The 18,757-nt window shown below is 42.4% G+C and overlaps 1 protein-coding gene across 1 annotated transcript in view; it reads left to right on the forward strand.

The window, feature by feature from the left end:
- The first annotated feature begins 1,178 nt into the window (after positions 1–1,178).
- The window catches only part of GRAMD4 (GRAM domain containing 4), a 118,481-nt gene continuing 100,902 nt past the window's right edge, over positions 1,179–18,757 (forward strand). The window contains exon 1 of the mRNA XM_065420855.1: positions 1,179–1,267. Coding sequence (XP_065276927.1) covers positions 1,239–1,267 — 29 coding nt within the window. The 5' untranslated portion in view covers positions 1,179–1,238. The remainder of the gene's footprint in view (positions 1,268–18,757) is intronic.

Here is an 18,757-nt window from a genome sequence, read left to right on the forward strand (position 1 = left end):
CACAGAATGAGGTATATCAATGCATCACAAAGAGTGTATGACATATGGTTTAAATTGCACAAGTGCCCAATTATGTATTCCTTGTGTATCCAAAGTCAAAAGAAGCTTTTGATGTACAAGGAATGTGGTATAATAGGGCCTTAAAGTATAACTGTCTATATTCTACAGTGTACAAAAAAGTTAATATACAGTACAATATGCAGCAAATAATGCACGATAAAATGTAATGTATAAGAAAGGTATGTAATGTTTACTAAATAACTACAGTACATATATCTCTATAATGTAGATATAACATGTGTATGATCTGAATGACTTTCCTCCCACCCTCTTTATGTCCTGGTCTTCTGAGAGCCAAACATTTATGTATGCGAGTAACTTCACTAACATGAATAGCACCATTGCTACCAATGGGACTACTCACCTGATCCATGTTTGCAGGATCAGAGCCTTAGACTGCGGGGCCCGTTGCAGGGACCTCCAACCTTACACAGCACGTCCTTAACTTTCAGGCTGTGAGCAGTCCTGCCCAGCTGATTGCAAGGGAGCTAGTCACGCGCGCGAAGCACAACGCGGGGAAGGGGGATCCGCGGGACCCTGCGTGTTGGTAAAGCCCCGAGCACAACGGGACCCGCACTTCGCTGGCGGCTTTCTGGATGCCACAATAAAAATGGCTCGTGAGACGGACATCGCGAGCCGCGGCCCAGAGCGGCTGGAGGGACCCCTGTGCCTAGGCACCTAGCAGATGGCAGCCCAGCCCGCCAGGCTAGACTCCCTCGTGGGCGATCCCCGGGCGCAGCAGCAGGTGCACCGGGGAAGGGCGGGGGGTGGTGACAGGTTTCTCTCAACAGCCCTAAAGGGCTAAAAGCTGCCTGGACCCCCAGCCCCCCTGAGACCGCGCCGGGCGGCTGCGCCCACACCTGCCTCCCCCCCGGTGCAGCGTGAGCGAGCGGGCCGCGGGGGGGCTCCCCGGCGGTGCCCCCGCAGCGCCGCCCCTCGGAGCGCTGACGCGAGAGGGCGGGGCGCGGCTGCGCAGGGCGCGGGGCAGGGCTGGCGGCGGCGCGGGCCCGGCGGCCGGAGGAGGGAGGGAACAGGCGACGGGCAGCGCGTCTCCCCGCCAGCGGCTGGGTGTGGGGCTGAGTGGCCCGCCCAGCAGGAGCAGCAGCAGCGGGATCCCTCCGCGCCGGGCGGCCCCTGGGCTCGGCGGGGAGTCGCACAGAGCCGCGCCGCCCGCGTGAATGAGAGTGTACACCGAGTGCCGGGCAGGGTGAGTCCGCAGCGCCCGGGAGAGGGATGGCGGAGACCGGCCTGTGGGAGACCCTTTTTCCTCCCCTTGAGGGAAACGCCCCCTTTTCGCCAGATCCAGGGGGCTGCCCCTTCCTCTCCAGTGCTGCGAGTTCCCTGCTCCCTCCTGGGGACAAGGAGATACCCACTCTCCGCCCCCAAAATCCAGTCCAAGGGACAGAGAGCTGCTGCCTTCCCATCCGTGGGGCCATTGCCTCTCTGCAGCCCTTTGTCTGGCATATGGGGGATGAGGAGCAGCTTCCCAGCCCCAGAGAGACCTTGTGGAAGGGGCTGGCTCCTTTCTGTGTGACCCGCCTTGCTTTGGCCTGTGGGAGCAGCGCCCTGTGCAGATGCCCATGTCATTTGTGTAGTGCTTTCAGGCTGTGGAGGGTTAAGTATATTGTGTAGGGTTGTTGTGTCCTCTTGGCTGTGAGTGGGGGAGGGAGCGGCTATGTTGTGCTTCACAATTTGCATGCAATTGTGTATTCGTGTATGTTTCACTATTGGGGCTATGTATGGGGGGTAGGTTGTTCGCTACTGGGGGTTATGTGGAGGGGGATTGTTGTGTTTCACTGTTGGGTGTGACATCAGCATCCTGAGTATTGGTGGGTGTGTTGTGTCTTACCCCATGGAAGCAGAACCCTTTTTGTGTATTTGCTGGTGAAAGCAGCACTGTGTAAGTATGCTCCCAATACTTCTGTTAGTCTTAAAGGTGCCACAGGACCCTCTGTTACTTTTTACAGATTCAGACTAACACGGCTACCCCTCTGATACTGTGTAAGTATGTATGTTGTTGCCTGTCTCACGTGAGAGCAGGAAGGTGTCTGGTCAGTTTATTTGCAGTGTGGTTAGAAATGGGAGCCTTGGGGGTTGTTTTTGTTTCACTTACTTGCTCTGTGACCTCTGGCAACTATCCTCTCTGGGCTTATGTTTCTCACTGTGTAAAATAGTGATTCTCTCTATCTACCTTTTGGGCCTGGTTGTTGCCTTTTTTATGCTTGTTTTTCATATTGCTTTGGAGGTTCGTCCCGCTCTTCCCTATGCAAGTTGTTATGAAAATTATTCCTGGCCCTTCTCATGTTGGAGCGTATTTGGCTTTAGATTCCTTTCAAGGAGTTAGGTAAATCAAGGTTTACAAAAAAAGAAAAATCTAATGAACTAGTTTATTTTTGTTTCCCTTGGTATTTCAGTAGCTATGAAGTAAGACTTAATAGTGTTGTGTAAGTACACTATGCAGGACACTAATAATCTCCATAAAGATCAGATGCTGGGGGAGATGAAGATACTCCTTAAGCACATAGGGATACTCTTACACTAGGAACCTCCCCTGCAAGATGCATTCATTTTTGTAGTGAGGATTGGGGTTGTTGGTAAAGTGACCCTGGCAGACCTGCCCCTTTTCTGATCCTGAGACTTTTCTCTGATATGCAAGTGGAAGCTGGTCCTTAGCACTGTAATGCATTCTTTGGGATGCCTGGTAGGGTCTCTCCTGAAGCAGAAGTGAAGGACAGGAGTGACCTGCACACTACTGCCCTGCATATATCACCAGTGTCTTGTATAAAGAACCTAATCAGGTCTCATACAAACTGACTACATTTTCATTTGAAAATAAACACCTTATGGAGTAAGACCTACTGCAAGGCATTGTCTAGTTACTTCATTAGGTAGGGATTGAATGTCTGTCTTTAGTTTGAATAAGCATGCTTAAATGCAATATCAGCAATGTATTATCTGAAATGCATTGATCTTAGCAATAAGGTGTATCCAAAAATGACTGACAATGTGGAGCAGGAGGCAGAGGAAGAATGAAGGAATGATAGCAGCAAATATTTGTCTAGGGGTTTCCTCTTTCAAAGAGACAGTAAAGGGAAGGGGATGAATTGAAGGGTAGAGGCTCATCTGAGTTCCATTGATAGACAAACGTCTGGTGTTATACAGGCTAAGCTGTGTGCCAGTAAGCTTATTGAAGAAATTGTCTTCTGGTGGGTATGCCCACGAATATATTGGTAGATTCCTCTCTCCAGCCTTCGCTGAGTCCTTTTGTCGGTAAGGAGTAAGTGATTTCTCTAAAATTTTTTGCAAAGTGTTATCAAGAGTCAATTGAATTACTGAAGCTGTAAACGCTTCTATACTAATCCATTTTAGATTGAGTAAACTTGAGTTTTAAGCATGTGTGTGGTGAGGGGGAAGGATGGGCAAGATTGATTGCATTAGACCTTAGCTTTCATGTCGGGGTGGGGGGGAGATGAGCATGTTTACTAAACTAAAGAATCTAGTTACAGTGCTTTAGAATGTCAGATACTCTAGAGCTTCTGCAGACTCTGCCTTAGAGCTTTTATCTGTGGTTGTTAAATACTTGTTTAACTCTTCTCTTTAAAATGGTAGAGGTCTGTACAGCAAACCAGACTCTCTTGAGCACCTCCATGTGTCTGTCTGTAGTTACTAAAAATGCAGGAAAGTGATATCCTTGTGAAAGTGCATTGGCTCCCAGAAACACACTTCTATGGAAATCTTTTTAAAGCTTAAAGCAGTTTTAAACTTATGAGATTGAGTGTTTTAGAACTATGTTATTAGTAACACGAGCAATTATGCAAACTAACTAAAAATCTGATTTACATTTCAGCACTTCCTTATGCTACCTGTTATGGAGGAGGGAGGGAAGTGTGTGCAATACATTTAATGTGGATGGGGAAGATGAACTAGAAAGTCTAGTTCACTTTCAGGTTCTCATGCCCTAACACAGTGGCACAGCATTAGGCCCTGCACCAGCAAGGAGCAACATGCTGTCAGACCCTATGCACCTAGTTCCTTTCAGGATTCTGGCCATTGGTTGTAAAGTTGGCAAAAATATCCTTAAATCCAAACACACTTGTTTAAGTGGAAAACAGCTTCTGTCCGTCTTTCACCCTGGCTCCTGTAGGTACATCACAGTGATCAGACCCCATAGTGACTGATGGGGCTTTTGGGGATGGAGTGGAAGGGGTCTCCTGCACCATTGTTCCTATCTGGCTCTGCAGATATATCCTATAGAGCTAGTTGCCTCAGGTAGCACAGCAACCAGTTCCTGTGGAGTACCATTCCCCTTTGTGCTCCTCCCCCTCCCCTGCACCCCCTGCCCGCCTGCAAGGTTTTTGGATTGTTATGGGGGAATCAGGTGAAGAGAGCCGATTCCTACTGGAATTGTGCTGTCAGGGTAGGGGTAATTGGAGGAGCAGCAGGAAGAGATGCCTGGAGGTTACTTTCTGTTAGATTGTAGGATTAGTAGGCCATGCCTTTTTCTTTCTTTCCCTGTGATCTCTTCTCAAACCTCCGCTAGGTGATGGTAGGAGGTCCTAGGCACTGAGTCCAGCTTCAGTTTTCTAGCTTCTCTGTCCTGCTCCACTTGCTTTTTTTTCCACGGGAAAGGTTAAGCTAGCCCTTTATTAGGTATAAAATGGTCTCTCTGTCATTTCAAGCAGAACATTGATGTTTAACACAAGGTATTAGCTCAGCCATACTAAGGCAGAGACTAAAGTGTGCATAGAATAACTTGTAGCACTTGTAACTTTTCAATATACAAATCTCACAGGATGACCTTGAAGCAATGACTTCATAGCTTAGCGTATGACGAACACTGCAAACATTTCAGACATTCTTATCTTAGGCAGTTCCTGTATTATTTCAAGAATGTTTGCAGTGTTGTTGTAGCGATGTGGGTCCTAGGATGTGGAGACAAGGTGAGTGAGGTAATATCTTTTATTGGACCAACTCCTGTTGGTGAAAGAGACAAGCTTTTGAGCATACACAGAACTCTTCTCCAAGTAAGTTTGTGTTTACATATATATATATTTTTTAATCTCCATCTCTTCCCCCCCACTTTTTTATTTTTTATTTTTTAAATGAATATACTGCCTTAAAATCCTGGTCTACTTGACCTCTGGAGACTGAACTTCGTGCACAGAATACATACATTTCTTTGAGGTGCCAGGCCTAGTGGCTTCAAACTTGGCTAGGAGGGGCCACTTCTAGAAGTGAGTTGTTCAGTCTCCAAACCTATTCAGCTGGCTTCCTCTGCTGGGACTGCAAAACCTGTGATTCCACTTCTGGTGGTGAACTATCAACCAGGAAATGGACTCAGACTCGCACTGCATTTCATGTAGGCTACCAAAAAGCCATCAGTTTGTAATGACTTTAGGTCACTATCAAACTACACTGTATTACACTTGGTGATTGAGATGAAAGGATCCATATTACATGACTGTGCAGTTCCAGTAATCTCTTATTGGAGTAACTTCTGTTGGTGAAAGAGAAAAGCTTTTGAACTAAACAGAGCCCTTCAGATCTGGGAAAGGTACTTGTCTACACTACCCAGTTTTGTCAGCAAAAGGCAGCTTTTGTCGATAAAACAGTGGATGTGTGCACACTATAATGCTCCTCCCGCCGACAAAATAAAACCACCTTGATGAGAGACATAGAGCTTTTTGGGTCAAAGTTAGATTGACAAAGCGTCACTGTAGATGCTGCGTTCGTTACATCGCTGTAACTGCTCCCCAGGAGTATCCCACAATGACCGCTCTGCTCACTCTTTTGAATCCGCTGCCTTGCATCCAGCTACACCACCTCCCCTTTCAAAGCCCCAGAAAGTTTTGAAACTGCTCAGCATTAATAACAGGAGTACTTGTGGCACCTTAGAGACTAACAAATTTATTAGAGCATAAGCTTTCGTGGGCTACAACCCACTTCTTCGGATGCATATAGAGTGAGCTTACATAGCTACCACCCAGCTGAGCATGCTGCCTGGACTACAGGGGAGGGGGTGGATCGCCTTGGTCTGTGGGGAGAGGAGGCTGCGAGCGAGCTTGGAGGGAATCACAGAATCAAAACATTAACAAGTAATTCTGCTCTCCCTGCCACTAGGACCGCAACGGCGGGCAGGCTGCTGCTGCTGTGGGGGGCAGAGGAGAGACTGCTGTGCTGTGCAAAGCTGGAGAGAGAGGCAGGGGCTGATGTCAGGGTGTCCCCCACCGCCTGCTGGTGTACTGGTCTCTGCTGAGCTGGGGTGGGGAATGGGGGACACCAGCTGTCTGAGTACCAGCTTCTGCCTCAGGATTGGTTGCTTCTGGCAGCTGTCAGAACTTAGAGACTGCCTGCTGACACACACACTCACATACACACTTCTCCCCCTCCCCCCAGTCTCTCTCACTCCCTCAACACACACACACTCTCTCTCTCTCTCTCACACCCCCTGTCACACACATTCCCCTCCACACACGTACACACTTCTTTGGGCTTCTTATGTTAGTGCTCAGCAATGTCAGTTTGGTCAGATTACCAAGTGCTACTTTAAAAAGTGATTTAAAATGTCTTACTTCTCGGGCACACACAGCAGTAATTACAAGGTTCAGAGCATGGTGCAAACAAACAGTGCCAGGCTCAGCACACAAACTGCCCCTGTGAGGCATTGCAAACCCTTCCCAAAGCACCCTGCAGCCAATTGCACAGTGGGATAGCTACCCACAGTGCACTGCTCTGTGTTGATGGAAGAGCTGCTATTGTGGATGGGCTTCACTGACAGAAGGAGCATAGTGTGGGCATGCAACAGCAGTTTAATTACAGCGGTGGCTGTATGTCGGTGTAACTTGCGTTGACAAAACTCTGTAGTGTAGGCAAGGCCAGAGAGTCACCGCTAAATGCAAGGTAGAACAGATTGTTTAGCATTAATAGGTAACATGTATTATATGAGACCATTCAAGGTGAAGTGGCCAGCTAACACCAATTTAGTTGGTTACAGATTGTTGTAATAAACTACAAATCCAGTCTTTTTATTAAGACACTGATTTTTAGTGTTTAACAAAGTTATGAATATAACCTCCCAGGCTCATTTTTTGAAGGTGTTGTGTAGCTTTCCTTTGAGGATGAGGACTGAGAGGTCAGATATGGATTGATCATTTTGTAAAAAGTGTTCGCCCACAGGTGATATGGTGTTTTTAGAGTGACAAGGGTGAGGTAATATCCTTTACCTCTCCCACCTTGTCTCTCTAACATCCTGGGACCAACACAGCTGTAACAACACTGCATACAGCAGTGGTGTTTTTGTCTTTTATTATTTTACTGTGTGAGTTCATTTGAGAATGTAGTGATTGTCTGGTTTCACCTATATAGTTGTTGTTGGGGCAGTAGTCATATGTGTTAACTACTTAAGCTAAAGAATCCGTTCCGCCTTGCATTTAGCTGTGACACTCTGAAAGCTCAAAAGCTTGTTTCTTTCACCAACAGAAGTTGGTCCAATAAAAGATATTACCTCATCTGCCTTTTCTCTTTAGTATCCTGGGAAACAACATGCTACAACAACACTGCAAGCAGTTCCAATAACTAAAACGCTTTTTCAGTGAAACGACTCTGTTCACGCAGATATAAATCATAGCTTCCAAGACTTTTCTCTGCTGCTGTTTTGTGTTTATGAATTTGGAACATCATTTAGGAATGTTGGACGACTTGCCAAGGTCACTCATGACTTGCTGAAATTTTCTTTAAAGCTAGGTTGCTGGTCAGGATCCCCCACGTTTATCAAGCCTAGCAATGATGCCAACAGTAACTGAACCTTCCTAAAGCAGTAGCTACAGCATAAGGACCTGATTCTGCATGCAGAAAGCTTGCAGGTCTCCCATATGGGCTTGGAGAATAAGGTCTAAAAGTTAACAGGTTCAAATGGCTGTTCCAAAGCTTTCATGACTGTGTTCTGTGCCACTATCTTCTTTTCCTTCCATTGTAAACGATTATTTCACTCACTTCCAGTACCAGCCCATATTCTGTAAACAGTCTCTAAGATTGCATTCTGACTAGAGCTCATTGGAAATCCTTCAACAAAATGTTTTTTCATTAAAAATGCCGATTCATCAAAATCAAAACTTATTGCAAAAAAGTGTTGGTTTTGATGAATTTCACATTTCAGATTTTTTTTAAAAGCTTCAGAATTGGCAAAATGTTCCATTTTGACATTTTTGAAACAAAGTTCTGTGTTTTGGGTTCAAAATGATTATGCGTTTTGAAATTTAATGTATATATTAAAATAACCCACCAAAATCAAAACAGAACACTTTGACCTGAACTAATTATATTTTATTTTTGGTTGGTAGAAATTTTTGAGATTAACTTTTATGTGGATTGGGGGGAAAAATTCAAAATCTAAAATTTTCCTGGGATGGAAAGATGGCTTCTTGTTCAGCTCTAGTTAGGATTGTGTTGCTGGAAGTTACTTTCACTTTACTCCCCTAATGTTAACTGACAAGAGGTGTTAGACCCCTGATGTTACCACTGAATTATAGAATCATAGAACTGGACGGGACCTTGAGAGGTCATCTAGTTCAGTCCTCTGCACTCAAGACAGGACTAAGTATTATCTAGACCATCCCTGACAGGTTTGTCCAATCTGCTCTTAAAAATCCCCAATGATGAAGATTCCACAAACTCCCTAGGCAATTTATTCTAGTGCTTAACCACTCTGACAGTTAGAAAGTTTTTCCTAATGTCCAACCTATACCGCCCTTGCTGCAATTTAAGCCCATTGCTTCTTGTCCTATCCTCAGAGGTTAAGAAAAACAATTTTTCTCCCTCCTCCTTGTAACAACCTTTTATGTACTTGAAAACTGTTATCATGTCCCCTCTCAGTCTTCTCTTCTCCAGACTAAACAAACCCAATTTTTTTTCAATCTTCCCTCATAGGTCATGTTTTCTAGACCTTTAGTCATTTTTGTTGCTCTTTTCTGGACTTTCTCCAATTTGTCCACATCTTTCCTGAAATGTGGTGCCCAGAACTGGACGCCTAATCAGCGTGGAGTAGAGCAGAAGAATTACTTCTCATGTCTTGCTTACAATACTCCTGATAGTACATCCCAGAATGATGTTTGCTTTTTTTGCAACAGCGTTACACTGTTGACTCATATTTAGTTTGTGATCCACTATGACCCCCTGATCTCTTTCCACAGTCCTCCTTCCTAGGCAGTCATTTCCCATTTTGTATGAGTGCAACTGATTGATTGTTCCTTCCTAAGTGGAGTACTTTGCATTTGTCCTTATTGAATTTCATCCTATTTACTTCAGACCATTTCTCCAGTTTGTCCAGATCATTTTGAATTTTAATCCTGTCCTCCAAAGCACTTGCAGCCCCTCCCAATGTATTCTCTATGCCATTATCTAAATCATTGATGAAGATATTGAACAGAACCAGACCCAGAACCGATCCCTGCAGGACCCCACTCATTATGCCCTTCCAGCATGATTGTGAACCACTGATAACTACCGTATATACTCGTTCATAAACCGAATATTTTTGGTAAAAAAGTGATGCATCAAAGAGCGGGTATCGGCTTATAAATGGGTGTACACCAAAATTTGATGATTTTAAACTCTATGGGATCATTGAATTGAATATCGAATACATTGTTGTTTTGTTTACATGGAGCATCTGCAGGTATGGAGCCCCTCAGCTCCCTGTGGTCGTGGTTTGCTGTTCCCAGCCAATGGAGCTGCGGGAAGTGGTGACCACTGGGAGCTGAGGGGCTCTGTGCCTGTGAATCCTCCAGGTAAACAAAATGTCCAGGTCCGCTAGCAGCTTACCCTAACGGGCCAGGAGCCAAAGTTTGCCAACCCCTGAAATACAGGGTCGGCTTATGAAAGGGTCATACAGTTTTTGCTATTTTTACCTATCCATCTTGGGGGGGTCGGCTTATAAATGAATGGGCTAATGAATGAGTATATACGGTCTCTGGAAACGATTTTCCAACCAGTTATGCACCCACCTTACCTTAGCTCCATCTAGGTTGTATTTCCCTAGTTTGTTTGAGAAGGTCATGTGAGACAGTATCAAAAGCTTTACTAAAGTCAAGATATACCACATGTACTGCTTTCCCCCTCCCCCCACAAGGCTTGTTAGCTTACTTTGACAGTGTATCAGGTTGGTTTGACACGATTTGTTCTGTTATTGCTGACTGTTATTTATCACCTTATTATCTTATAGGTGTTTGCAAATCGATTGCTTAATTATTTGCTCCATTATCTTTCCGGGTACAGAAGTTAAGCTGACTGGTTGTCCTTATTTCCATTTTTATAGATGGGCACTATGTTTGCCCTTTTCCAGTCTTCTGTTTCCTGTCTTCCATGACTTTTCAAAGATAATTGCTAATGACTCAAATATCTTCTCAGTCAGCTCCTTGAGTATTCTAGGATGCATTTCATCAGGCCCTGGTGATTTGACTTGTTCTTTTCCTTTTAGACTCTGATCCTACCTCATTTTCACTGGCATTCACTATGTTAGACGTCCAATCTCCACCAACCTTTTTCGTGAAAACCGAAACAAATAAGTCATTAAGCACCTCTGCCATTTCCACATTTTCTGTTCTTTATAATAGTTTCAACGAGTTTGCCTGGTACTGAAGTCTGGCGTACTGGCCTGTAATTGCCGTGATCACCTCTGGAGTCCTTTTTAAAAATTGGCATCACATTAGCTGTCGTCAAGTCATTTGGTACAGAAGCTGACTTAAATGACAGGTTACAGATTACAGTTAGTAGTTCTGCAATTTCATATTTGAGTTCCTTCAGAACTCTTGGGTGAATACCATCTGGTCCTGGTGACTTATTACAGTTTAATTTATCCATTTGTTCCAAAACCTTCTCTAATGACACCTCAATCTGGGACAGTTCCTCAGATTTGTCACCTAAAAAAAATGGCTCAGGTTTGGGACTCGCCATCACATCCTCATCTGTGAAGGCCGATGCAAAGAATTCATTAAGGGCTTGTCTACACTGGCAGTGTTGCAACTTTCTCGCTCGGGGTGTGAAAAAACACCTGCCTAAGCGCTGCAAGTTTCAGTGCTGTAAAGTGCCAGTGTAGACAGTGCATCAGCGCTGGTAGCTATTCCCCTCGTGGAGGTAGTTTTGCGACTACACAAGCCACGTTAAAGACAGACATTTAAATTGTTTTATTTAACTAAAACAACGACGTTATGTATTCTGGATCTTTTTCTTCAAAAGCAAACATAATATTTTAACAAAACAAGCATATTTCAAGTTTTTTAAAATCGGGTTTGTTTTTGTTTTGTTTTTTAAGTAAAATAGTTAAATGAAATATTTTAAAAAAATATTAAATTGACTATGTCAGCCAGGTCAACATGAGAAACTTAAAATATTGGCTTCTGCAGCTAACTCAGTTGTCTTCACCTTTATTTTCCTGTTTGTTCATAATTTGGAAAAGAAAAACAAGTTTTCTGGCTTTTTCAGGTCCCAAACGATATCTCAATTTGGAATGAATTAGTCCAAAGGAAGAAAATATTCTTTCTACACCGGCAGAGAAGGAGCAAACAACACTTCCTTATTTACTTTCTCCATACCAGTCATGATTTTATAGACCTCTATCATATCCCCCCTTGGTCGTCTCTTTTCCAAGCTGAAAAGTCTTATTAATCTCTCCTTATATGGCAGCTGTTCCATACTCCTAATCATTTTTGTTGCCCTTTTCTGAACCTTTACCAATTCTAATTTTTTTTTTTGAGATGGGGCGACCACATCTGCTCACAGTATTCAAGATGTGGGCGTACCATGGATTTATATAGAGGCAATATGATATTTTCTGTCATATTATCTATCACTTCCTTAATGATTCCCAATAGTCCATTCGCTTTTTTACTGCCGCTGCAAACTGAGTGGATGTTTTCAGAGAACTATCCATAATGACTCCAAAATCTTTCTTGATTGGTAACAGCTAATTTAGACCCCATCATTTTATATACATAGTTGGGATGTTTTCTAATGTGCATTACTTTGCATTTATCAACATTGAATCTCATGTGCCATTTTGTTGCCCAGTCTTTTTTAAAATAGCCAATTTTTAAAAAGGGCTCCAGAGGTGATCACAGCAATTACAGGCCAGTACGCCAGACTTCAGTACCAGGCAAACTCGTTGAAACTATTATAAAGAACAGAAAATGTGGAAATGGGTGTATAAAAATCAACGATTTAAAAAAAAAAATATTTAAATCTGTTTTTTTTTTTTTTTTTTTTGGATAAAATGCTTTTTGAGGGGAAAAAACCTATCTAAAGATAGTTTTAATTAAGATACATTATAGCTCAAAGATATCTCATCATGGAATAGGGATTATAAATTCTAATTCTATAGTATGAGACAATATATTCATGTAATGTTTAAGAAAAGTTTTGTAAATGAATTCCAATAGTCCATGGATTAGGGACCCAATTTTATGGGATTCCAGGGGCTTCTGTATAGATTATTTAGGTTAATCTTTCTATCTACCCAATGGGACTCAGTGCTCAGTCTAGAAGATACCATCAGAGATGCTTAGTTTTGCAGTTCTCAAAGTAAATTAATAGGCAGGAGGTTTAAAACAAATGAAAGCAAGTATTTCTTCACACAGCGCACAGTCAACCTGTGAAACTCCTTGCCAGAGGATGTTGTGAAGGCCAAGACTATAACAGGATTCCAAAAAGAATTAGATAGGTCCATGGAGGATAGGTCCATCAATGGTTCTTAGCCAGGATGGGCAGGGATGTTGTATCTAGCCTCTGTTTTCCAGAAGCTGGGAATGAGCAACAGGGGATGGATCACTTGAGGATTACCTGTTCTGTTCATTCCCTCTGACGCAACTTGGCATTGGCCACTGCCAGAAGACAGGATACTGGGCTAGATGGACCTTTGGTCTGACTCAGTATGGCCGTTCTTATGTTCCTGTATAATATAGCCTCCTGGTTAGCAAAAAGTGTCAGGTTTAATTTAAAGGTATGTTTAGTAGCAAATCAACTGTTTTAGTGGTTGCCTATCAATGAGGATGATCCTTTCTTTAGGAAAATGTCTAAAGTATAGATGCAAAAGTAGTTTTAAAATCAATTATTTAAATCAAGGTTTCTGCTTGCTGATTTAAATCACTGATTTTAATGTTGGTTAAATTCAGTGTAGGACTTCCTAAGTTGAACGCAGATTTAAGTGATATTTGTTAGATATAGCTGTAATGGAAGTCCACCTCTCTCTCTGGTAACTTAACCCTTATTTTGTAGAGGTGCTTAGTTTTTATTTTAACTCCATCTTGTTTTGTTAAATTCTTCACTACTGCTGGAACACAAGTGTATCTTAGTACAGTTTTTGACGGCGTGGTGAGAGAGATGCTATGTCTAGCTTCACTGGATAAGCACAGTAATGGATGTAATTGTCATGTTACTTGGTGGAGAAATGGTGAGTTGTATTAATTTGATCAGTGGAACAAGTGAACTGAAGTGCCCCTAGACTAAATAATCTATAATAGCTGTTTCCTTGGGCTACTGAAGTCTGTAATGACATGGCTAAAGACGTTAATGAGGTCAATGCTGGGCTTCAAAATTGAGATAAATAGAGTGAAGTTCAAGTGTGGTTCCCCTCACTCCCTGCTTTTTATGTCTGTGGACTGTAGTGGAGCCTTCACAATATTATTTATACAGACAGATGAGCTAGTAATATTGGCATTGGTGTAAAGAGTGCTAAATCCTTGTAGTGCAAATGCAGCTTCACTACTGGTAGAACTTTGCTCCCTTCTCTTTCCTCTCTTCCCCCCCAAGTCTCATTAAATACTTGTTGCCCTAAGTTTTTTCTTTATAGGGCTGTTGCTAAGAATTTTTAGGGGTGAGGGGTTAATGGTGAAGCATCACCTTATCCTCACAACTATCCTCAATCTCTACTCCTCCTCCTCTGTTATTCTACTCTCACATCTAGCTTTTTTGTATGATCTCTTTCATGAATAACTCCAGACTCTGCTTCTGTTCCTGGTTTTTCCTGGCCAACACCATGAAATTGTCATGATGGAAAGTTTCACTGCTGCTGCTTGTGGGCAGCAGTGAAACGACAGTCATGTAAACTTCCCTCTGCCTCTGGGTAGCAATGCTATGATCCATAAAGGATGTGCTGGAGTTGTGGGCAGACTTGAGAACAGCATTGCTTTATAACATTTGCTTCATGTTTAGGATGTTCTCTACTATGATAAGAGCTAGAAACTCAATTTAAAAAAATGAAAACTAAAATATATAGACATTTATGGGTAATGCCCTGGAGAAGCTTTCCACTCTCCTCTGACAGGTGGATTTTTCCAGTCATGTGAGAGACTATAGCTACAGCATGTGAAAAAAGCATTTCAGTGTTGGATATAAGCAGGCTACTTGCTAACTGTGTCAAAAATGAGCAGCCTTTTCAGTATATTAGGGTTTGCCATCAAAATACTAAAAATCCAAAAACCAAACCTGATTTTATCCAAATCTGCCAAAGTATTAACTTTTATTATTAAAAATTGCTGGATGTTGCAAGGTGTACTTTAAAGATTTAGAGAAGTTCCTTGCCCTGAAGAGCTTCAACTGAGGGTGGAGTGGGGAGGGGGAATACAAGAAAAACAAACACCACAGCAATTCAGATAAAGGAGATTGAGGTGAAATTATTAGTGAAAAGAAAGAGGAAGAACTCCTGAAAGTTGGTTTTAAGGTGGCTTTTGGCAGAGGTCGTAGGGGCTTGGAAGCTCTTATATAGAGGTGGTAGTAAATAAGTTATGAAAGTGGCTTCTTTTTTTTTTTTTTTTTTTTTTTTTGTGAGCGAGCAGTAAGGTATGAAGATTTATGTATGTGAAAGCGCAGGAAAGTAGATCAGAAATGTATGTGAACAAAGTTAGATAAAGCCTTCAAGGGAAGGGCGAACTTGCTTGACACTTACATCAGTTCTGTTCGTTCTGCATCTTCATATGCTATGGTTATATGTGCATAATTAGGGTGACCAAATAGCAACTGTGAAAAAACGGGATGGGGTGGGGGGTAATAGGCACCTATATAAGAAAAAGTGTTTATATAAAAAAAAAAAAAAAGGGCCTGTCCCTTTAAAAATGGGACATCTGGTCACCCTATGCATAATACATATATGCAAAAAATAGTTGCACAACATGAGAGGAAAGGCAATATTTATCTTAAAGAGAACAAAGCCATGCACTCCATGCTAGTCTTATGCATACAATTAGCGACTAAGTGCAGGTAGTTTCCAGCTGCTAAGATTCTTATCAGCCCTGTAATATAAGACTGTGTCAGACTTGTGTTAGGACCTCATTTTATTACTTGCCATTTATACAGTGCCTGTAAAAATCATTCTCTCAATATCCAGGTATGAGGTTATTTTTACTTATATTTTGAATTTATTATTTAAAAAACAAAATAAAAGCAAAACCAGGTTTTGAAGGCTGAAAGTTGGCATTTGAGTTTTCAGTGAGGGATACACAAACCTGTGTATACAAGTCTTCAGCTAAGCCAAAGATCATTTGAAGCTTGAAAAAATAACAGGAGTACTTGTGGCACCTTAGAGACTAACAAATTTATTGGAGCATAAGCTTTCGTGGGCTACAACCTACTTCTTCAGATGCATGTGAGTTGTAGCCCACGAAAGCTTATGCTCCAATAAATTTGTTAGTCTCTAAGGTGCCACAAGTACTCCTGTTATTTTTGCGGATACAGACTAACACAGCTGCTACTCTGAAACCTGTCACTTGAAGCTTGAAGTATCTAGATTAGAACTTCTGTTTATGTGGCAGAAACAAATGCTGGAGTCTGTTTTCCTTCCTAGAAGACGATGTGGTGGGTGAAAGAGCTTCCTTCCTCTATCTCCAGCCCTTGTCTTCTGGAGGGAGGCCCTCTGCCCCATACCACTGTTGCTGCTACAGGGACAGTTGGGTGACTACAGCTTTGTATGTCCTACTGCTAACTCTGTTAGGGTGGCTTTGGATACTGATCTTCAAATCCAAGGTCTGATTGTTCTGGAGCCTATTTTTATTAGTGTCAAGCCGTATACCAACTCTGACTGAATGTATAGCTAGGACCCTACCATTGGGAGCGGTAAGCATTAATGGAATTGGTCTAACTGCCTCCGTGCTTAACGTGACTCGTACAGCTGTATTTAAAAACTGTTTTTAGGCTTTATGCCAGTCTTCTTAACCGTAATTTATAACTCTGCATTTCTACAGTACCGTTCATTCAAGGACTTCGAAGTACTTTTTATATATTAATTTGCAATGCCCGACCCCCTTGAGGGACATGTGGGATTGCTTCATGCAACCACCTCTGGGGTGAAACATAGCAGCTTGACAGCAGTGCTACTCAACAGTTTGGGTCAGGAAACAAAGATATCATATCCAACAAATTACAGATAGGCAGAATGAGTTGCCTCTTAGGAAAATTACAGACTTCTGTAGTTTCTTTCGTAATTACAAGTTGTCAGGACCTCGGTGTCTCATCCCAAGTGAGATTCAGGAGCACAGTGTTCCTTAACACCGTGCTGGGGTGCTGATTTATTAGTGACTTGGAGATAAAAGCGCCATTATCTAATCACCAACATCACCTCCAAGATATAGGTGACTTAGCACAGCCCCACTTTGCTTCTGAGACCTGAAAGGATCACAGCGCAGAGCTTTATGATTAGACACCCTGTTTTACATAGATCTAGTAGGGATTTCCTGGGTCATGGAATCTGGCCACCTGCTATTTCAGGTAACACTATCATATAATATTGTTCATAAATTTATCAACCTCCATCTTAAAATTGGGTAGGTTGTTTTCCCACTACTCCTGTTGGGGAAGCTGTTCCAGAACTTCACTCCTCTGATGGTTAGAAAACTTCTAATTTCCATCCTAAATTTATTCATAGCCAGTTTATACCCATTTGTTCTTCTGCCCGCATTTTTTCTTTATCTTACATCAGTGAGGCAGAAGAGTTATTTATTTATAGAGAGCAATCATATGCTCTTGGCTTGTTTAGCCTAGCAAAATGAAGGCTAAGCTCTTTTAGGGCTTGTCTACATTACTTGCTGGATCGATGGGCAGCGACCACCAAGCGCTGTCCCGTCTACTCCGATACTCCACTGGAGCAAGAGGCACAGGCGGAGTCGACAGGGGAGCATCAGCCGTCGACTTACCGCAGTGAAGACACTGCGGTAAGTAGATCTAAGTACATCGACTTCAGCTACCTTATTCTGGTAGCTGAAGTTGCGTAACTTAGATCAATTTCCCCCCCCAACCTCCCTGCCTCCTCCGTGTAGACCAGGCCTTAGTCTCTTCTCCTAAGGTAGGCTCTGCATTCCCCGATAATTCTACTAGCTCTTCTCTGAACGTGTTCCAGTTTGAATTAATCTTTTTTTGAACATGGGTGACCAGAATTGCATGTAATATTCTAGATGAGGCATTAATACTTCCCTATCTATACTGGAAATATCTCACATGATGCATCCTAGGATCACATTTGCTTTTTTTATGGCCGTATTACATTGGCGAGAAAAGAGGGCAACCTTTTTTTAATGTTGCTTAAGTCCCCTTTTTACTTTATATATTGTATTTTTTTATATACTGTACATTATTTTTGATTTTTTTACTTTTTATGATAGGAAATTAATTTTATTGTCTATTAAAACATTTAAAATATTATACATAGTTAAACTTACAAAGTTTTTGCTTTGTTTTTTAAAATACAGTACATATGATGCTAATAGTGGCTGAAATATTTGCTTATGCAATAAATAGATGCAGTGCTTCTGTTGAAATGCTTGGCCTGGAAACCTCAAATTTAAACCTTTCCAATACCATTGCTAAACTGCTGGATTGCGATCTTTGACAATAAAGCTACATGTACAATAAACTATACATTCCTGCTCCAGATGAATGGATGTTACGGCACCACTAATGTTGGGATTCCCTCGGAGGCCTTTTCCACTAAGCTTATTCAGAACACCCTGTCCAGATCTGGGAGAACACTTCATTCAGTTCTCTGGGATCCAAAAAACTCAGTTTGACTCCAGATTGTATCACTTAGGTATCTTTATTTGGAAAACAGCAAAGCTACGCTGAGTTGATCAGACTCAAGCGTAGGGGGTGGGTCGGTATAGGCATGCCACACCTTCAAAGTTTCACTGAAAACCTCTTACTTTATAAACATTTACACATTACATTGTGTTTACTGTATTACATCACACTTTTTTGGATTGGCTTGGTTACTTTTCAGGAACCAATCCCTGTGCAGCATGCTCTGTCCATGCTCAACCTCATCTCTATATTCCTAACTGATTTTGTCCATAGTTATCTTGTTTGTAGCAAGTAAATGGTTCCCTGGGTGTTGTCCCTCTTATCCTAGCTGGCTCAGACTTTGTTTTTTTAGTCTACTGACCTATTTACTTATCTTATTTAGCATAGATTTGTTTTCAGCCTAGTGACCTGTTTACCTTCCTAATTCTATCATCGAAGAAATGAGGCCTCCCTCCATGTGTTAATTACTCACTACCGGCCAGGCCTCAGCTACAATAGTCATTGACTTGTCTACACTGGCACTTTACAGCGTTGCAACTTTCTCGTTCGGGGTGTGAAAAAACACCCCCCTGAGCGCAGCAAATTTCAGTGTTGTAAAGCGCCAGTATAGGCAGTGCACCAGCGCTGGGAGCCACCCCTCTGC

The sequence above is a fragment of the Emys orbicularis genome, chromosome 1, assembly GCF_028017835.1.
Source record: "Emys orbicularis isolate rEmyOrb1 chromosome 1, rEmyOrb1.hap1, whole genome shotgun sequence".
In the NCBI taxonomy this organism is placed as follows: Eukaryota; Metazoa; Chordata; order Testudines; family Emydidae; genus Emys; species Emys orbicularis.